Source organism: Gorilla gorilla, chromosome 5, assembly GCF_029281585.2.
Source record: "Gorilla gorilla gorilla isolate KB3781 chromosome 5, NHGRI_mGorGor1-v2.1_pri, whole genome shotgun sequence".
Classification (NCBI taxonomy): domain Eukaryota; kingdom Metazoa; phylum Chordata; class Mammalia; order Primates; family Hominidae; genus Gorilla; species Gorilla gorilla.
Window position 1 is genome coordinate 60,940,969 of NC_073229.2, and position 18,432 is coordinate 60,959,400.

General features: G+C 49.4%; 1 protein-coding gene across 2 annotated transcripts in view; it reads left to right on the plus strand.

Moving 5' to 3' along the window:
• Positions 1-14,558, plus strand: part of PTK7 (protein tyrosine kinase 7 (inactive)) — an 85,606-nt gene extending 71,048 nt beyond the window's left edge. For both annotated transcript variants that reach the window (XM_004044048.5, XM_063707615.1), the window contains 3 exons: positions 11,654-11,805; positions 12,628-12,806; positions 13,563-14,558. In XM_004044048.5, the coding sequence (XP_004044096.1) occupies positions 11,654-11,805; positions 12,628-12,806; positions 13,563-13,723 (492 nt within the window). In that variant the 3' untranslated portion in view covers positions 13,724-14,558. The remainder of the gene's footprint in view (positions 1-11,653; positions 11,806-12,627; positions 12,807-13,562) is intronic.
• The last annotated feature ends 3,874 nt before the right edge of the window (positions 14,559-18,432 follow it).

The following is an 18,432-nucleotide window of genomic DNA, read 5'->3' on the forward strand; positions in this document are numbered from 1 at the left end:
TGCTGGGCTAGCTGTGGGCCTGAGCGTGTTTCTTCAGCTCTGAGTGGAGAAGACTCTTCTGTGAATGGGCTGCCTGGGTTTCCCCCTCTGTGGTTTGCATCTTGCCCTCTCTCTTGGGCTGTAGCTGCGCAGCCTTTCATTCCAGTTTTCCTCCTGCCTTTTGCACAGAGGTTGTTCTGGGCACAGAGCCCTGGCTGGGGCCCCTGTGGTAGAGCAGACCTCGGTTGAAACAGTGAAGAAGGGAAAGCTTGCCTGCTACCCTCTGCCGCCTCAGTCCATACCTTTCCAGTGCCTGGGGCTTGCTGTGGCCCGGCCCCTTCTTCCTTCCCTCAGGTTCTTCTTGCCCACAGCTGCCTCCTCTCTCCTCTGAAATGGATCTACTTCCTTCCATGTGACTGGGGAGTCTGCTTCCAAGCTGGCAGTGAAGTGACCTCATAAACCAAATCAGAGCTCAGGGCAGGGTAGGCAGAAGGCTCTGCCCTTTCTCCCAGGGGACCATTCCTTGCCTGCTAGGCTGTCCCAGGTCACAGACTCTGGAGGCAGAGCAGAAAGGCATGGCTGGCAGATGAGTCAGGTGAATGGGACCCTGGCTGCCCCCAATCTCTCTGGGGAAGCAGCTCTGTGCCCTTCAGGCTGGCCCCCTCTTATTACATGTGAATTTACTAAGACCCAGACAGGACAAGTGACCTGGCCACCTGACACCACACCCCTACCTCCTTCCCCATGAAGCTGCAGGAACTGTGTATAGTGGCTGTAGAGGAGAAGCCACAGGATGGGACTTGCTACACCAGCTAAGTGAGATTTCAGGACTAAAGAGCTCACAAATTAGGACACTCATAGAGCCAGTGAATCCTCACTGAGCCAGATGTGGCCCCAAGGGCCCTTGGGAATGCAAAATTAAAACAGACAGGCATCAGCTAGGTGCGGTGGGAGGCTAAGGCAGGAGGATTGCTTCAGCTCAGGAGTTTGAGACCAGCCTGGGCAACATAGTAAGACCCTGTCTCTACAAAAAATAAAAAAAAGTTAACCGGGCATGGGGGCGTGCCTGTAGTCCCAGCTACTTGTGAGGCTGAGGAGGAAGAATCATTGGAGCCCAGGAGGTTGATGCTGCAGTGAGCCATGATTACACCACTGCACTCCAGCCTGGGCAACAGAGCACGATCCTGTCTCAAAGATCGGGGGGGAGAAAGGACAGGCATCTTGCCCTTGGGGCACTTATGATCTAGTGAGGAGATTAGGTACAGGAGTATGACCTGTGCCTTACAGACTTGAGGTAAAACAGGAAGCAAGTGGGAGGCATTAAGAGATGTTGAAGACACCCATGTCCTGTAGGTGGACAGATGGTTGTGGTTAACAAAGAAGTTTTCCTAGTAGAGAAAGCCATTTGAGTTTAGTTCACAAGGACAGGAAGTAGTTGAATGGCAGGAAGGGGATGGCTTCAAGAGTCAGGGGAGTCAAGGTGGGATTCTCTGGCTGGGATGAGACATAGGCTGACAGGAAGTCAGTTACCTTTCTCATGTGACCTAAGGGACTCTATTTGACTGCAAGTCATCACCATCTTTGCTAAATATCTTTTTCACACTTTTTTGCCATAGTGTCTTAAATATGATGGGGGAACTTTAATAAGTTGGGTTCTATACTCTCCAAGGACCATACTCTGCGTTACATAGAGAGGATGCTTTTAAAAAAAAAACAGGCAGGGCTCAGTGGCTCACACCTGTAATCCCAGCACTTTGGGAGGCCGAGGCGGGCAGATCACGAGGTCAGGAGTACGAGACCAGCCTGGCCAACATGGTGAAACCCCGTCTCTACTAAAAATACAAAAATTAGCCAGGTGTGGTGGCAGGTGCCTGTAATCCAAGCTATTCGGGAGGCTGAGGCAGGAGAATCACTTGAACCCGGGAGATGGAGGTTGCAGTGAGCCAAGATCGTGCCATTGCACTCCAGCCTGGGAGACAAGAGCAAGACTTTGTCTCAAAAAAAAAAAAAAAAAAAAAATGCAGGCCAAGCACGGTGGCTCATACCTGAAATCCCAGCATTTCGGGAGGCTGAGGCGGGAAGATCACTTGAGGCCAGGAGTTTGAGACCAGCCTGGCCAACGTGGGGAAACCCCGTCTCTACTAAAAATACAAAAAGTACCTGGACATGGTGTCGCGTGCGTATAATTCCAGCTACTCGGGAGGCTGAGGCAGGAGAATCGCTTGAGCCTGGGAGGCAGAGGTTGCAGTGAGCTGAGATCTTGCCACTGCACTCCAGCCTGGGCAACAGGAGTCAAACCCTGTCTCAAAAGAAAAAAAAAATTAGATTTCTGGACCATGACTCAGAATGAGGGAATTAGAGTATTTGAGAGTGAGGTCTAAAGATGTGAATTTTTCAAACAAGCTCTCCAGCTGATTCCTAAGCTCATTAAAGTTCAAGGAGCCCTGGTGGAGACTAGTAGCTTTGAAATGCTTTTTGATTGTAATCCCTTTTAGGAAATGCATTTTAAGCTGTTGCAGCAGTATGTGCCTGTAATCCCAGCTACTTGGAAGGCTGAGGCCAGAGGATCCCTTGGGCCCAGGAGTTTGAGGCCAGCCTGAGTGACATAGCAAGACCTGCATCACTTAGCAACAACAAAAAAGAAATGCATTTTACTCATGATCTGGTGTGCAGGCTCATATAACTAAAATTAAACTTTCACAATGTTGTGTTTGATGCACTTGATGTTTTCTATCCTGTCCTCTTTTTATTTATTTTTATTTTTTGTAGAAATGGGGGTCTCACCATGTTGTCCAGGCTGGTCTTGAACTTAACCATTCTAGGGAGGTGGAGTGGTAGGCAGGGTGTTCCCTGGCCAGCTAGAGTTGGCACCAAAGTGCCATATTGGGTGTGAGTGGGCTGAGGGGAGCCTCAGGAGGATTTTAAGAGAGCAGTGAGGTAGTGACAGAAATCAAAGACATGGGTCCTGGGTGTTGGCATAATGGTAGGTAATGCCTTTTAGAGTAGCTGATAAGATGATATCAGAGAGCTGTAATCTGTGATTGTTCCATGGATCACTTGTGAACTAATGACGTGATGAGAAGCAGGATCAGCTTAGCACACCTGGTGGACCATGCTTTATGCAGTCAGATGCCATGGCAGGAAACAGAAAGCCTCTTGTGAGATCTCATAGCATCACAGTGGGTTAGCCAGAACATGGGCAAACCCCTGGGGTATTAAAATTGGAAAGGAAGGAGTGGGTCTGATCTTTACCAAAGAACAGGTCTTTTATAACAGTATTTGAGAATTACTCCAGTGGCTATCTGATGGCATCTTGCCCAGCATAAAGGAAACACCGAATTGGCTTGAGTCTAACAGAATTCCCTTTTACTGCCCTTGCTTTCTGGAAGCACCACCTCTCTGGAAAGATAGCAAGTCAGTTACCATGCCAAGTCCACCTTCTTCTGTTTACCTTGACTAGCAGCAGATTGTTTAGCTTGTAAGCCAGATCAGAGAGAGCAGGCCAAGGGGACTCACAAGTCTGATGAGGGCACGTTACCAAAACCTTTGCCTGCTGCTTACAGAGAATCAAGCAAGGTTGGACAATGCCCTGGGATTCTGAAGCCTGAAGTGGAGTTGGCTCTGTTTATGATGGCCACTGAAGCAGCCTGGCCCCTTTACCACCAGTGCACGTGAGGCATTCTGAGGACGGTGCTGCAGGGGTTATTTTAGGGATGTAGACTCAGCTTTTTTTTTTTTTTTTCCGAGACAGAGTCTCGCTCTGTCTCTGTCACTCAGGCTGGGTTGCAGTCGCACCATCTTGGCTCACTGCAGCCTCCGCCTCCCAAGTTCAAGCGATTTTCCTGCCTTAGCCTCCCGAGTAGCTGGGATTACAGGAGCCTGCCACCACACCCAACTAATTTTTGTATTTTTAGTAGGGATGAGGTTTCACCATATTGGCCAGGCTGGTCTTGAACTCCTGACCTTGTGATCCACCCACCTTGGTCTCCCAGAGTGCTGGGAATATAGGTGTGAGCCACTGTGCCCAGCCAGACTCTGCTTTTTCATGGAGACCCCAGTGTACTTCCCTGTACCCAGAGAAGAGAGGCCCAGTAATCCTGACGTGCCATCCACCTGCCTTCTTTTTTTTTTTTTTTTCTTGAGACCGAGTCTCGCTCTGTCACCCAAGCTGGAGTGCAGTGGCAGTGATCTCTGCTCACTGCAAGCTCCGCCTCCCGGGTTCACGCCATTCTCCTGCCTCAACCTCCCGAGTAGCTGGGACCACAGGCGCCCACTACCACGCCCGGCCAATTTTTTTGTATTTTTAGTAGAGGTGGGGTTTCACCGTGTTAGCCAAGATGGTCTCAATCTCCTGTCCTCGTGATCCGCCCGCCTCAGCCTCCCAAAGTGCTGGGATTACAGGCGTGAGGCACCGCGCCCAGCCCCGTTTTTTTGTTTGTTTGTTTGTTTGTTTGGAGACGGAGTCTCACTCCGTCGCCAGGCTGGAGTGCGGTGTGGCGCGATCTCGGCTCACTGCAAGCTCCGCCTCCCGGGTTGACGCCATTCTCCTGCCTCAGCCTCCCGAGTAGAGTAGCTGGGACTACAGGCGCCCGCCACCATGCCCGGCTAATTTTTTTGTATTTTTAGTGGAGACGGGGTTTGACCATGTTGGCCAGGATGGGCACAATCTCCTGACCTCGTGATCCGCCCGCCTCGGCCTCCCAAAGTGCTGGGATTACAGGCATGAGCCACCGCGCCCAGCCCCCCCGCCCTCCCGCCCCCCCCCCCTTTTTTTTATTTGAGGCAGTCTCCCTCTGTCGCCCAGGCTGGAGTGCAGTGGCGCGATCTCGGCTCACTGCAAGCTCCGCCTCCCGGGTTCACGCCATTCACCTGCCTGAACCTCCCGAGTAGCTGGGACTACAGGCACCCACCACAAAGCCCGGCTAATTTTTTGTATTTTTTTTAGTAGAGACGGGGTTTCATCATGTTAGCCAGGATGGTCTCGATCTCCTGACCTTGTGATCCACCCGCCTCGGCCTCCCCAAATGAGCCACTGCTCAAAGACGTGAGCCACTGCGCCCGGCCCACCCGCCCTCTTCTTTAACCTTCCTCACTGGTTACACATTTAGTTGAAAGCTATCCTAAGATTTTATGTCTTCATTGTTGATAAAGAAATGTACCAAAGCAGCCACGCACAGTGGCTCACGCCTGTAATCCCAGCACTTTGGGAGGCCGAGGCAGGCAGATCATTCATGGTCAGTTTGAGACCAGCCTGGCCAACATGGTGAAACCCTGTCTCTACTAAAAATACAAAAATTAGCCGGGCGTGGTGGCGCGTGCCTGTAGTCCTGCTACTTGGGAGGCTGAGGCACAAGAATTGCTTGAACTTGGGAGGCGGAGGTTGCAGAGAGCTGAGACTGCCACTGCACTCCCTGGGCGACACCTGGGCGACAGAGTGAGACTCCGTCTGGATGAGGTTTTTCCCAACTCTAATTACATCATTCATTTAGCACCTCTGCATTAATGCACTACCTGTTAGAGCCTCAGGCAGCACTGATCAGGACGATGATGGGAATGTTCCATATCTGTGCTGGTCAATATAGTTGTCACTAGCTTCATATAGCAACTGTACACTTGGAATTTGGCTAGAGCAACAGAAGAACTGAATTTTATTTTAGTTATGTTATGTTATGTTATGTTATGTTATGTTATGTTATGTTATGTAATGTAATGTATTCTTTAGAGACAGAGTCTTACCCTGTCGACCAGGCTGGAGTGCAGTGGCAGGACCTCGGCTCACTGTAGCCTCCGCCTCCCAGGTTCAAATGATTCTCCTGCCTCGGCCCCCCGAGTAGCTGGGATTACAGGTGTGTGCCACTACACCTGGCTAATTTTTGTATTTTTAGTAGAGATGGGGTTTCACCACATTGGCCAGGCTGGTCTCGAACTCCTGACCTCAAGTGATCCGCCTGCCTTGGCCTCCCAAAGTGCTGGGATTACAAGTGTGAGCCACCACGCCCGGCCTGAATTTTATTTAATGTATTTTATTTATTTATTTATTTTGAAATGGAGTCTCTCTGTCACCCAGGCTGGAGTGCAGTGGCATGATTTCCGCTCACTGCAAGCTCTGCCTGCCAGGTTCATGCCATTATCCTGCCTCAGCCTCCCGAGTAGCTGGGACTACAGGCGCCCGCCACCATGCCTGGCTAATTTTTTTGTATTTTTAATAGAGAGAGGGTTTCACTGTGTGTTAGGTAGGATGGTCTCGATCTCCTGACCTTGTGATCTGCCTGCCTTGGCCTCCCAAAGTGCTGGGATTACAGGCACGAGCCACCGCACCCGGCCTGTATTTTATTTTTTGAGACAGAGTCTCATTCTGTCACCCAGGCTGGAATGCAGTGGTGCAATCATGGCTCACTGCAGCCTCGACCTGTGGAGCTCAAGTGATCCTCTCACTTCAGCCTCCCAAGTAGCTGAGACTACAGGCACCCACCACCACACCTGGCTAATTTTTAAATGTTCTGTAGAGAATGGGGTCTCACTATGTTGCCCAGGCTGGTCTCAAACTCCTAGGCTCAAGCAATCCTCCCACATCAGCTTCTTAAACCGCTGGAATTACAGACCAGCAATAGCTACTGCACTAAACAGAATTGAATTTTAAATGTTACTGAGTTTTAATTAACTTAAAGCCAGGTGCAGTGCCTCATACCTGTAATCGTAGCACTTTGGGAGGCCAAGGTGGAAGGATTGCTTGGGCCAGGAGTTTGAGACCAGCCTAGGCAACAAAGTGAGACTCTGTCTCTAAAAAATAAAAATAGGCCGGGCGTGGTGCCTCATGCCTGTAATCCAGCATTTTGGGAGGCCGAGGCAGGTGGATCACTTAATGGCAGTTCAAGACCAGCCTGGCCAAAATGGTGAAACCCCGTTTCTACTAAAAATAAAAAAATTAGCCGTGCATGGTGGTGGGCACCTGTAATTCCAGCTACATAGAAGGCTGATACAGGAGGATCACTGGAACCCGGGAGGCAGAGGTTGCAGTGAGCCGAGATAGTGCCACTGCACTCCAGCCTGGGTGACAGAGCGAGACTCAGTCTCTAAATAAATAAATAAATAAATAAATAAAATTAGCATGGTGGTATATGCCAATAGTCCCAACTACTAGGGAGGCTGAGGTGGGAGGATCACTTGAGCCTGGGAGGTTGAAGATACAGTGAACTGTGATTGCACCACTGCACTCCGGCCTGGGCAACAGGCACCCTGTCTCAAAAAAAAAAAGTTTTAATTAAATTTAAATAGCCACATGGGGATAGTGGCTACTGTATAGGACAGCACAGATGTAGACCATTGTTTTTAAAAACTTTTTGACTGGGCAAAAAGTACAGTTTGCATCACAACCCAATACACACATATGTATATATTTTTAAAATGAAAACATTTCATGAATGATGCTCTTACTAAGTGTGATGCACTCTATTTTCTATTCCCTGTTTTTTTCTTTAATGCTGGCTAAGATTCCCTAAATTGGTTTCATGACATAGAGATTGTGACCATAGTTAAACCACCAGTAGAGGCAGTGGGGCTCACAGGGATGTCACTGGCCACTGCCCAAGAAAACTGAGAAGAGATGTCTTTGGAGTGTCCCCTCTCCTAGCACTCGGGCTTGGCACCTCTGCTGGCCTTCTTGTGACCTCTGGGAGCCAGGCGGGGAAGCTGCTCTGAGCTAGCCAGGGATGCTGAAGGGCCAGCTCAGTAGCCAGCAGCCCAACCTCTGTGCCCACTGGTGGGCAGACAGTCCATCAGCAGTGATGTGATTCAGAGAGGTGGCTGCAGTGGTAGGGAAGAGCCAGCCTTTGGCACTAGCCTCACCATGGGCCCCTCAATGAAGCCAAGGCTGGGCCCTGCCTCACAGTGCATGTGTGGAGAGAGGCAGCCAGCCTTGTTTGGGGTGTGGCACACAGCAGGTGCTCACCAAATGGCCCTTCCCCTTCTCTGTGAATGGGTGGTTTCTTATTTGCACCAAGTAACCTGGCTGCAGCCCCCCATCAAGAGCCCTGCTTTGGCCAGCCCTGTTATATTCCACCAACATCCACTGTATATGGCACGTGGTAGATACTCAAATTTTTTTTTTTTTTAAAGAGATAGGATCTCACAGTGTTGCCCAGGCTGGCTTTGAACTCCTGGGCTCAAGCAATTCTCCTACCCCACCCTCTTGAGTAGCTGGGACTACAGGTGCCTGGCTTCAATTTATATTTGTTCAGTGCATTAATACATACTTTTAAAATGTTAATGTGGCTGGGTGTGGTGGCTCATGCCTGTAATCCCAGTGCTTTGGGAGCCGAGGCAGGTGGATCACGAGGTTAGGAGTTCGAGACCAGCCTGTCCAACATGGTGAAACTTCGTTTCTACTAGAAAAAATACAAAAGTTAGCTGGGCGTGGTGGTATGTGCCTGTAAACCCAGCTACTCGGGAGGTTGAGGCAGGAGAATCGCTTGAACCTGGGAGGCGGAGCGGAGGTTGCAGTGAGCCGAGATCGGGCCACTGCACTCCAGCCTGGCAACAGAACAAGACTCCATCAAAAAAAAAAAAAAAAAAAGTTAATGTAATTTAGTTACGTTTCATATATAGTGTATAATATAATATATTCACATTGGCTCAAAATTCTAAAAAGAGTATTAATGAATGAAAAATCTCTCCAACTCTTTCACTTTGGAGGAGTTGGGCATTATTTTTTATAGCTAGAGATACTCATATTCTAGACTTCGTCTTAGGTATCTTAGAGAAACTCATACATGTGTACACTTATAAAAGTGTTCATAATAACACTGTTCTTAATAGCCCGAAACTGGAAACAACCCATTGGCATTAGAATTAAAGTATGAGGCCAGGCGTGGTGGCTCACGCCTGTAATCCCAGCACTTTGGGAGGCTGAGGCAGGCTGATTACTTGAGGTCAGGAATTCAAGACCAGCCTGACCAATGTGGTGAAACCCCATCTCTACTAAAAATACAAAAATTAGCTGGGTGTCGTGGTGGGCACCTGTAATCCCAGCTGCTTGGGAGGCTGAGGCACGAGAGTCACTGGAACTTGGGAGGCAGAGGTTGCAGTGAGCTGAGGTCATGCCACTGTACTCCAGCCTGGGTGACAGAGCAATACCCTGTCTCAAAAAGAATTAAAATATGAGATGTTTGTAATGAAAAACAGACCATGTCCAGTAATTTAAAAAAATTAATCTGGCTGGCCCCGTGGCTCACACCTGTGATCCCAGCACTTTGGGAGGCAGAGGTGGAAGGATCGCTTGATCCCAGGAGTTTGAGACCAGCCTGAGCAACATAAGGAGACCCCCGTCTCTACAAAAAAATACAAAAATAAAAAAGGCTGGGATTGATGGTACACATTTTTGTCCCAGCTACACAGGAGGCTGAGTTGGGAGGATCACTTGGGTCCAGGAGGGCAAGGCTGCGGTGAACCGTGATCACCATCACTGTACTCCAGCCTGGGTGACAGAGTGAGACCCTATCTCAAAAAATAAAGGCTGGGCACAGTGGCTCATGTCTGTAATCCCAGCACTTGGGAGGCTGAGGAGGGTGGATCATGAGGACAAGAGATCGAGACCATCCTGGCCAACATGACGAAACCCCATCTCTACTGAAAATACAAAAATTAGCTAGGCGTGGTAGTGCGCGCCTGTAATCCCAGCTACTTGGGAGGCTGAGGCAGGAGAATCACTTGAACCCAGCGGGGTGGAGTTTGCAGTGAGCCGAGATCGCACCACTGCCCTCCAGCGTGGGTGACAAGAGTGAGACTTGGTCTCAAAACAAGCAAACAAACAAAAGAATCTTACAATGTTGTGGAAAAAAAAAAAATCCAGGCACAAAAGAGTATACATTTTGTGTGCTTCCAGTGTTAATCTGGCTCTGAAACAGGCAAAATGGAATTATATTATCTAGGAACATGTAAGTGGTAAACTACAAAGAACAAGAAAGAAATTATCACAAAAGTCAGGGTAGTGGTTACTCCTTGAGGGGAGGGAGAACATATGGTTGGGAAGGAGCCCTTGAGTGCTAGCATTGTTGGATTGTGGTTTTCTGTTTTTTGTTTTTTTTCACAAAAAAATGTAAGCCAGAAGTTTTCTTACCTTTCTACCTTCTAGCCTCCAGTTCCCTTCCTTGGAGGCAGCCAGTCGTATGGGTCTATATGCCTTAACACATACACACACGTGTGTGCGCACATACAGACACACATGCTATATATATATATATATTTTTTTTTTTTTTTTTAATAGAGTCTCACTATGTTGCCCAGACTGGTCACAAACTCCTGAGGTTAAGCAGTCCTCCTGCCTCAGCCTCCCAAAGTGCTGGGATTACAGGCATGAGCCACCATGCCCAGCATACACACACGTATTTTTTAACACAACTAGTAGAAAAGATAGACTTTTGAAGTAAAATGAAAAAGAAACAACCCATAAAGATATCATCTAAGATCAGGCATGGTGCCACTCACCTGAAATCCCAGTGCTTTGGGAAGCTAAGGCAGGAGGATCGCTTGAGGTTAGATATTTGAGACCAGCCTGGGCAACGTAGCTAGACACCATCTCTACCAAAGAAATATATATATATTTTTTTGAGATGGAGTTTTGCTCTTATTGCCCAGGCTGGAGTGCAATGGCGCAATCTCGGCTCACCACAACCTCCGCCTGCTGGGTTCAAGCGATTCTTCTGCCTCAGCCTCCCCAGTAGCTGGGATTATAGGCATGTGCCACCACACCCAGCTAATTTTTGTATTTTTAGTAGTGCTGGGTTTATCCACGTTGGTCAGGCTGGTCTTGAACTCCCAATCTCAGGTGATCCGCCTGCCTTGGTAAAGAATTTTTTTTTTAAATTAAAAAGTAAGCTGGGGGCTGGGCGCAGTGGCTCATGCCTGTAATCCCAGCACTTTGGAAGGCCGAGGCGGGCAGATCACAAGGTCAGGAGATTGAGACCATCCTGGCTAACATGGTGAAACCTCGTCTCTACTAAAAATACAAAAAAATTAGCTGGGCGTAGTGGCAGGCACCTGTAGTCCCAGCTACTCGGGAGGCTGAGGCAGGAGAATGGCGTGAACCCGGAAGGCAGAGCTTGAAGTGAGCCGAGATCACGCCACTGCACTCCAGCCTGGGCAACAGAGCGAGACTCTGTCTCAAAAAAAAAAAAAAAGTAAGCTGGGCATGGTGATGCACAGCTATAGTCCTATCTACTTGGAAGGCTGAGGTGGGAGGATTGCTTGAGCCCAGGAGTTTAGAGGCTGCAGTGAGCTGTGATCGTGTCACTGCACTCTAGCCTGGGTGACAGAGCAAGACCCTGTCACTTGAAAATAAAAAATATCAGCTATGATTTCTGCCCACTTATTTTTCACTGGACAAGTCGTTACTAAGTATGTGCCCTTAGGCCCATGTGCCACTCACTTAATCTGGCACTTGCTGTGTGTCAGCATGGTGTCAGGCACTTTAGTTTGCTTAATTCAGTCTTCTAACAACCCAGGAAGGCAGGTACTGTTATTATCCCCATTTTACAGAGAAGGAAGCTGAGGCTGTTGTGCTTCTGGGCTTCCTACGCAGCACACCAATAGCGTTGAAACGCTACCAAGGGTTGTGTTGAGGGTGGTCATCTTGACGCCTATTCCTGGGCTGCTGTAACAGGCCCCTTTATCTCTCCAGGTGGCCCTGTGCACCCAGGTAGCCCTGGGCATGGAGCACCTGTCCAACAACCGCTTTGTGCATAAGGACTTGGCTGCGCGTAACTGCCTGGTCAGTGTCCAGAGACAAGTGAAGGTGTCTGCCTTGGGCCTCAGCAAGGATGTGTACAACAGGTAGAAGGGCATGCGTGGGGTGGGGGCTCCCCATTTTTTCCCAGAGGGTGAGGGGCAGAGGACAGATAGTTTGGGGGGTGTGGGAAAAGGTTTAGTGCCTGCTTAGTCCAAAGCTGGAGGGCCTGGGATAGGGAAGAGCTTTCTCATTGTTTTTCCAAGGGTGCAGCAGGCTTCCCACCCAGTGCACACCCTTGGTGGTTGTAAAATGTCTCTAGTGATTAAATAAATAAATAAATAAACCTTTTTAAAAAAATAGGCAAATTTGATAAGGATTTATATATAATCTATTTATATGGGTCTCTCTGTAACTTCCTGAATTCAGTCATTATTATTTTGAAGTCTGAGACTTATGCCTCAGCACCCATGCCAAAGCTTGCTCTAGACAGCCTACGAGGGCTCTGCAGCGCTGCCGGGAACATCACCCTGAGTCCCCCTGGTTCCAGGTCACCCCCATTTGTCTGACTATAGCTGTAGTGAGGATTGGTTTATCACTAATAAAGCTCTTTCCATTTAACAGTTCTTAGTTTTTACATTTTTACAACCAATATAGAAAGTATGTATGACTATTAACTTTTCTGTTAACATTTAGGCAAAGTTTGATTCTTAATGGAAATTTTTTAACCATCAAACCCCTTGTGTGGTTACCTCCAGATTTTGTCTAGTGTACTCCCATGCTCAGCACGCATGTGACCAATTTCTTGATGTCTGTATGTAGAAAGGCTGGGCCCCGGCTTGGGGATGCGTTCCAGATGGGGAGATGAGGGTGCAGCGCCAGGCCACGCTCCCACCCCACCTCACCCCTGGGTTGCTTCTCTCCTGCAGTGAGTACTACCACTTCCGCCAGGCCTGGGTGCCGCTGCGCTGGATGTCCCCCGAGGCCATCCTGGAGGGTGACTTCTCTACCAAGTCTGATGTCTGGGCCTTCGGTGTGCTGATGTGGGAAGTGTTTACACATGGAGAGATGCCCCATGGTGGGCAGGCAGATGATGAAGTACTGGCAGGTAGGCAGCCTTGCTGCTAGGGGATGATTCCAGATGGGCCCCAGATGGGGCCTACTCAGGGCCCCAGGGCTGGTTCAGCCTACCTCCCCTCTCAGGGCTGCTACTTAGCAGGCACACAGATACAACCACTCTGGTTGTTAAAATACTGCAATACTTTTTTTTTCTTTTGAGACGGAGTGTCGCCCTGTCACCCAGACTGGAGTGCAGTGGCCCGATCTCCGTTCACTGCAACTTCTGCCTCCCGGGTTCAAGCGATTCTCCTGCCCTAGACTCCCTAGTAGCTGGGATTACAGGCACGCACCTCCACTCCCCGGCTAATTTTTGTATTTTTAGTAGAGATGGGGGGGCTTCACCATGTTGGTCAGGCTGGTCTCAAACTCCTGACCTTGTGATCCACCCGCCTCGGCCTCCCAAAGTGCTGGGATTGCAGGCGTGAGCCACCACGCCTGGCCGAAAATACTGCAATACTTCTATATTGGTTGGTAAATAGCCTTTGCCCCCAGTGCCCACTCCAGCCACTCTGACGCCTGTCCGCCGGCCCACTTCAGCTCCTATGCATGGACCCCGTCCTACCAGCCAGAGTGAGTGGGGCCAGGGGAGTCATCTTTTTCCCGTTGCGGGTACCCACCTGCCGCTGGCCAGCATTGCCCCAGAGGCATCCTTGGGTGGCTGCTTGTATAAACTGCAAGGTCCACAAAGTGTTGAACAAGTTGTTGAATGTTTTGGCCAACACTGCACCTGCTGTCTTCCCTACAGATTTGCAGGCTGGGAAGGCTAGACTTCCTCAGCCCGAGGGCTGCCCTTCCAAGCTCTATCGGCTGATGCAGCGCTGCTGGGCCCTCAGCCCCAAGGACCGGCCCTCCTTCAGTGAGATTGCCAGTGCCCTGGGAGACAACCCCGTGGACAGCAAGCCGTGAGGAGGGAGCCCGCTCAGGATGGCCTGGGCAGGGGAGGACATCTCTAGAGGGAAGCTCACAGCATGATGGGCAAGATCCCTGTCCTCCTGGGCCCTGAGGCCCCTGTCCTAGTGCAACAGGCATTGCTGAGGTCTGAGCAGGGCCTGGCCTTTCCTCCTCTTCCTCACCCTCATCCTTTGGGAGGCTGACTTGGACCCAAACTGGGCGACTAGGGCTTTGAGCTGGGCAGTTTTCCCTGCCACCTCTTCCTCTATCAGGGACAGTGTGGGTGCCACAGGTAACCCCAATTTCTGGCCTTCAACTTCTCCCCTTGACCGGGTCCAACTCTGCCACTCATCTGCCAACTTTGCCTGGGGAGGGCTAGGCTTGGGATGAGCTGGGTTTGTGGGGAGTTCCTTAATATTCTCAAGTTCTGGGCACACAGGGTTAATGAGTCTCTTGGCCCACTGGTCCCACTTGGGGGTCTAGACCAGGATTATAGAGGACACAGCAAGTGAGTCCTCCCCACTCTGGGCTTGTGCACACTGACCCAGACCCATGTCTTCCCCACCCTTCTCTCCTTTCCTCATCCTAAGTGCCTGGCAGATGAAGGAGTTTTCAGGAGCTTTTGACACTATGTAACCCGCCCTTTTTGTATGCACCACGGGCGGCTTTTATATGTAATTGCAGCGTGGGGTGGGTGGGCATGGGAGGTAGGGGTGGGCCCTGGAGATGAGGAGGGTGGGCCATCCTTACCCCACACTTTTATTGTTGTCGTTTTTTGTTTGTTTTGTTTTTTTTGTTTTTGTTTCTGTTTTTACACTCGCTGCTCTCAATAAATAAGCCTTTTTTACAACCTGTTTCTGAGATTCATTCCCTGCTCTTGCTCATGGAAGATGTTCCTTCTTCCCCCGCTGATGAGAAGGGGCCGTGTGCAGGCCAGGTGCAGTGGCTCATGCCTGTAATCCCAGCACTTTGGGAGGCTGAGGCCAGTGGATCACCTGAGGTCAGGAGTTCGAGACCAGCCTGGCCAAAAAGGCGAAACGCCTGTCTCTACTGAAAATATAAAAATTAGCTGGGCATGGTGGCAGGCGCCTGTAATCCCAGCTACTTAGGAGGCTGAGGCAGGAGAATCGCTTGAACCCAGGAGATGTAGGTTGCAGTGAACCGAGATCACACCACTGCACTCCAGCCTGGGTGACAGCGAGACTCTGTCTAAAAAAAAACAAAAAAAAAAAAAAAGAGAAAAATGAAAGGGCCATGTGCCTTCATGGAGTCTGGTGGGGCTTGGACAGGATGAACCGGTGGATATTGGTTCTTCTCTCCAGTTTGCAGGGCAGGTGAGCATGCAGGCATGAAGGAGGCAAGATCACCTGTTGTCTGTGCAACCCTATGCTGTCCTCTGACTGTCACCTAGACGGGCCTAATCCTTGTGCTCAGATGGGGAGGGTAGAAGTGTGAAGGGGAGCAAGTTAGAGTAGGATTGGAGAAGGAGTTAGTGACAGACTCAGGTCTCTGAGTCCTTTCAAGACCCTAGGAGGGAAGTGAAGTAGGTAGAACCAAGCAGAGAGATGGTGCTTAATGCCTGGATCTTGTGTCCTCACCTATCCTCTGCCTCATTCCGGTAACTTCAGCCTGGTTCACCATCCAAAAGAAACGAGTCCTGAACTCCAAAACTGCTCTAGTTCCTTTACTCCTCACCAAACTTCTGAATAATAAAAATAACAGCAGGCTGGACATGGTGGTTCACACCTGTAATCCTAATACTTTGGGAGACTGAGGCAGGAAGATCACTTGGGACCAGGAGTTTGAGACCAGCCTGGCCAACATAGTGAGACCCTGTCTCTACAAAAAATTTAAAAATTAGCCAGGTGTGGTGACATGCACTTGTAGTCCTAACTACTGAGGAGGCTGAGGCAGGAGGATCACGTGAGCCCAGAAGTTTGAGGTGGCAGTGAGCTATGATCACAACACTGCACTCCAGCCTGGGTGATCAAGTGAGACCCTGTCTCAAAAAAATAAAAAAAACAGGCCAGCTGGGCACGGTGGTTCACGCCTGTAATCCCAGCACTTTGGGACCTGAGGTGGGTGGATCCACGAGGTCAGGAGTTTGAGACCAGCCTGGCCAATATGGTGAAACCCTGTCTCTATTAAAAATACAAAAGTTAGCTGGGCGTGGTGGTGCACACCTGTAGTCCCAGCTGCTTGGGAGACTGAGGCAGGAGAATCGGTTGAACCTGGGAGGCAGAGGTTGCAGTGAGCCAAGATTGCACCACTGCACTCCAGCCTGGGCAACAGAGCAAGACTGTCTCAAAAAATAATAATAATAACAGGCCACAGGCACAGTGGCTCACGCCTATAATCTCAGCACTTTAAAAGGCTGAGGTGACAGAAATACCTGGGCAACATGGCTAGACTCCACCTCTACAAAAAATTTAAAACTTAGCTGGGTGTAGGGCCGGGCACCATGGCTCACACCTGTAATCCTAGCACTTTGGGAGGCCGAGGCGGGTGGATCACAAGGTCAAAAGATAAAGACCATCCTGGCTAACACGGTGAAACCCTGTCTCTCCTAAAAATACAAAAAATTAGCCGGGCGTGGTGGTGGGTGCCTGTAGTGCCAGCTACTCGGGAGGCTGAGGCAGGAGAATGGCGTGAACCCGGGAGGCAGAGCTTGCAGTGAGCCGAGATCGCACCACTGCACTCCAGCCTGGGCGACAGAGTGAGACTCTGTCTCAAAAAAAAAAAAAAAAAAAAAGAGACCATCCTGGTCAACATGGTCTCTACTAAAAAAAATACAAAATTTAGCTGGGCATGGAGGCACGCGCCTGTAGTCCCAGCTACTCAGGAGGCTGAGGCAGGAGAATCGCTTGAACCTGGGAGGCAGAAGTTACAATGAGCCGAGATCATGCCACGGTACTCCAGCCTGGAGACAGAGCGAGACTCTGTCTCAAAAAAAAAAAAAATTAGCTGGGGGTAGTGGGGGTGTGCCAATGGTCTCAGCTATTCTGGAGGTTGAGGAGGAAGGATCTCTTGAACCCAGGAGGTTCTCACCACTGTACTCGAGGCTGGGTGACAGAGCAAGACCCTGTCTCAAAAAAAAAAAGAAAAAAAGAAAAGCTAATGTTTTTTGAAGACTTTATCTGCACTAGTTACTTAATATGCATTATCTCATTTAATCTCTGCAACTACTCTGTTAGCCAGATGAGATTATTTCCATTTCACAGATTAGGAAACTGAGTCTCAAGGGAAGTCAGGTAGTTTGCCCATGGTTACACAGCTAGTAAGTGAGCCATAGTCACTGGTATACACCATGCATTACATCCTTCAGATGTGTTGAAGGGAAAATTTTTCTAGAGCAGTGTTTTTCAAACTCTGGTTTGCAACCAGCATTAAAAAAGAAAAAAAGGGGGAAAAAAAAAAAACATAATAGGCACTATCAGAGTACGTTGTATCCTTTAAGGGTAATTGTTTTACAAAATTTTGTTATATTTGCTGCATATATATATATAGGATAGTGTGTTAGTTAACTGTTGGGTGGTGATACTGCATAGTAATCCCCAAATCTTACTAGCTGACAAGATTTTTTTCTGACTCATGTATCTGCAGGTTGGTGAGGGTTGGCTGATTTTGGCTGTGCTTGGTGCCAGGCTGGAGGTCTGGCTTAGGTCTAGTCTGCTGGCACCCAGAGCATGTTCTTATGCAGTGGCAGAGTGCAAGAGGTCAAGCCAAACTGTGCAAGCACATTTCAAACCACAAGTCTGAGCTGGCACCATGGCATGTGCCTGTAGTCCCAGCTACTTGGGAGGCTGAGGCAGGAGGTTCGCTTTAAGCCCATGAGTTTGAGGCTGTAGTGTGCAATGATTGTGCCTGTGAATAGCCACTACACTCACTCCAACCCGGGCAAAATAGACTCCATCTCTTACACACACACACTCACACTCACACACACACACACACACACGTCTGTTAACATTTTATTGGCCAAAGCAAGTCACACAGTAAAACCCAACATCAGCACCAGTAGGACATACTGCAAAGTCACACGGCAAGGACGTTGATGTATAATTCCAACAGAGGGTGTGAAGAGTTGGGAGCAATAATCTAACTGACCACAGGTTGCAATGTAAAAATTATTTCTGACTGTGGGTTGCACCCAGAAATATTTTTGAAAGGCACTGCTCTGGAAAGTCATTAATCACTAAATCCTCTTCTAACTTTTGTTCTTCCTTGAGCACTCCATAGTGGCTAACATTGTTGGCCATACCTTCCTCTTCAGAGACTCTCCTCCGTCCCCACCTTTTTTTTTTTTTTTTTTTTGAGACTATCTCGCTCTGTCACTTAGGCTGGAGTGCAGTGGCGTGATCTCAGCTCACTGCAAGCTCCGCCTCCAGGTTCACGCCATTCTCCTGCCTCAGCCTCCTGAGTGGCTGGGACTGCAGGCACCTGCCACCACGCCCGGCTAATTTTTCGTACTTTTAGCAGAGATGGGGTTTCACCATGTTAGCCAGGTTGGTCTCGATCTCCTGACCTCATGATCCACCCGCCTTGGCCTCCCAAAGTGCTGGGATTACAGGCGTGAGCCACCGCGCCCCCCGCCCTCCCTCACTTTTTTACACTGTCAACAGTTTCTCTGGCCAGTCCTTCTCCAGCCCTGGCTAAGGCTTTTTTTTTTTTTTTTTTTTTTTGAGACAGAGTCTTGCCCTCTTGCCCAGGCTGGAGTGCAGTGG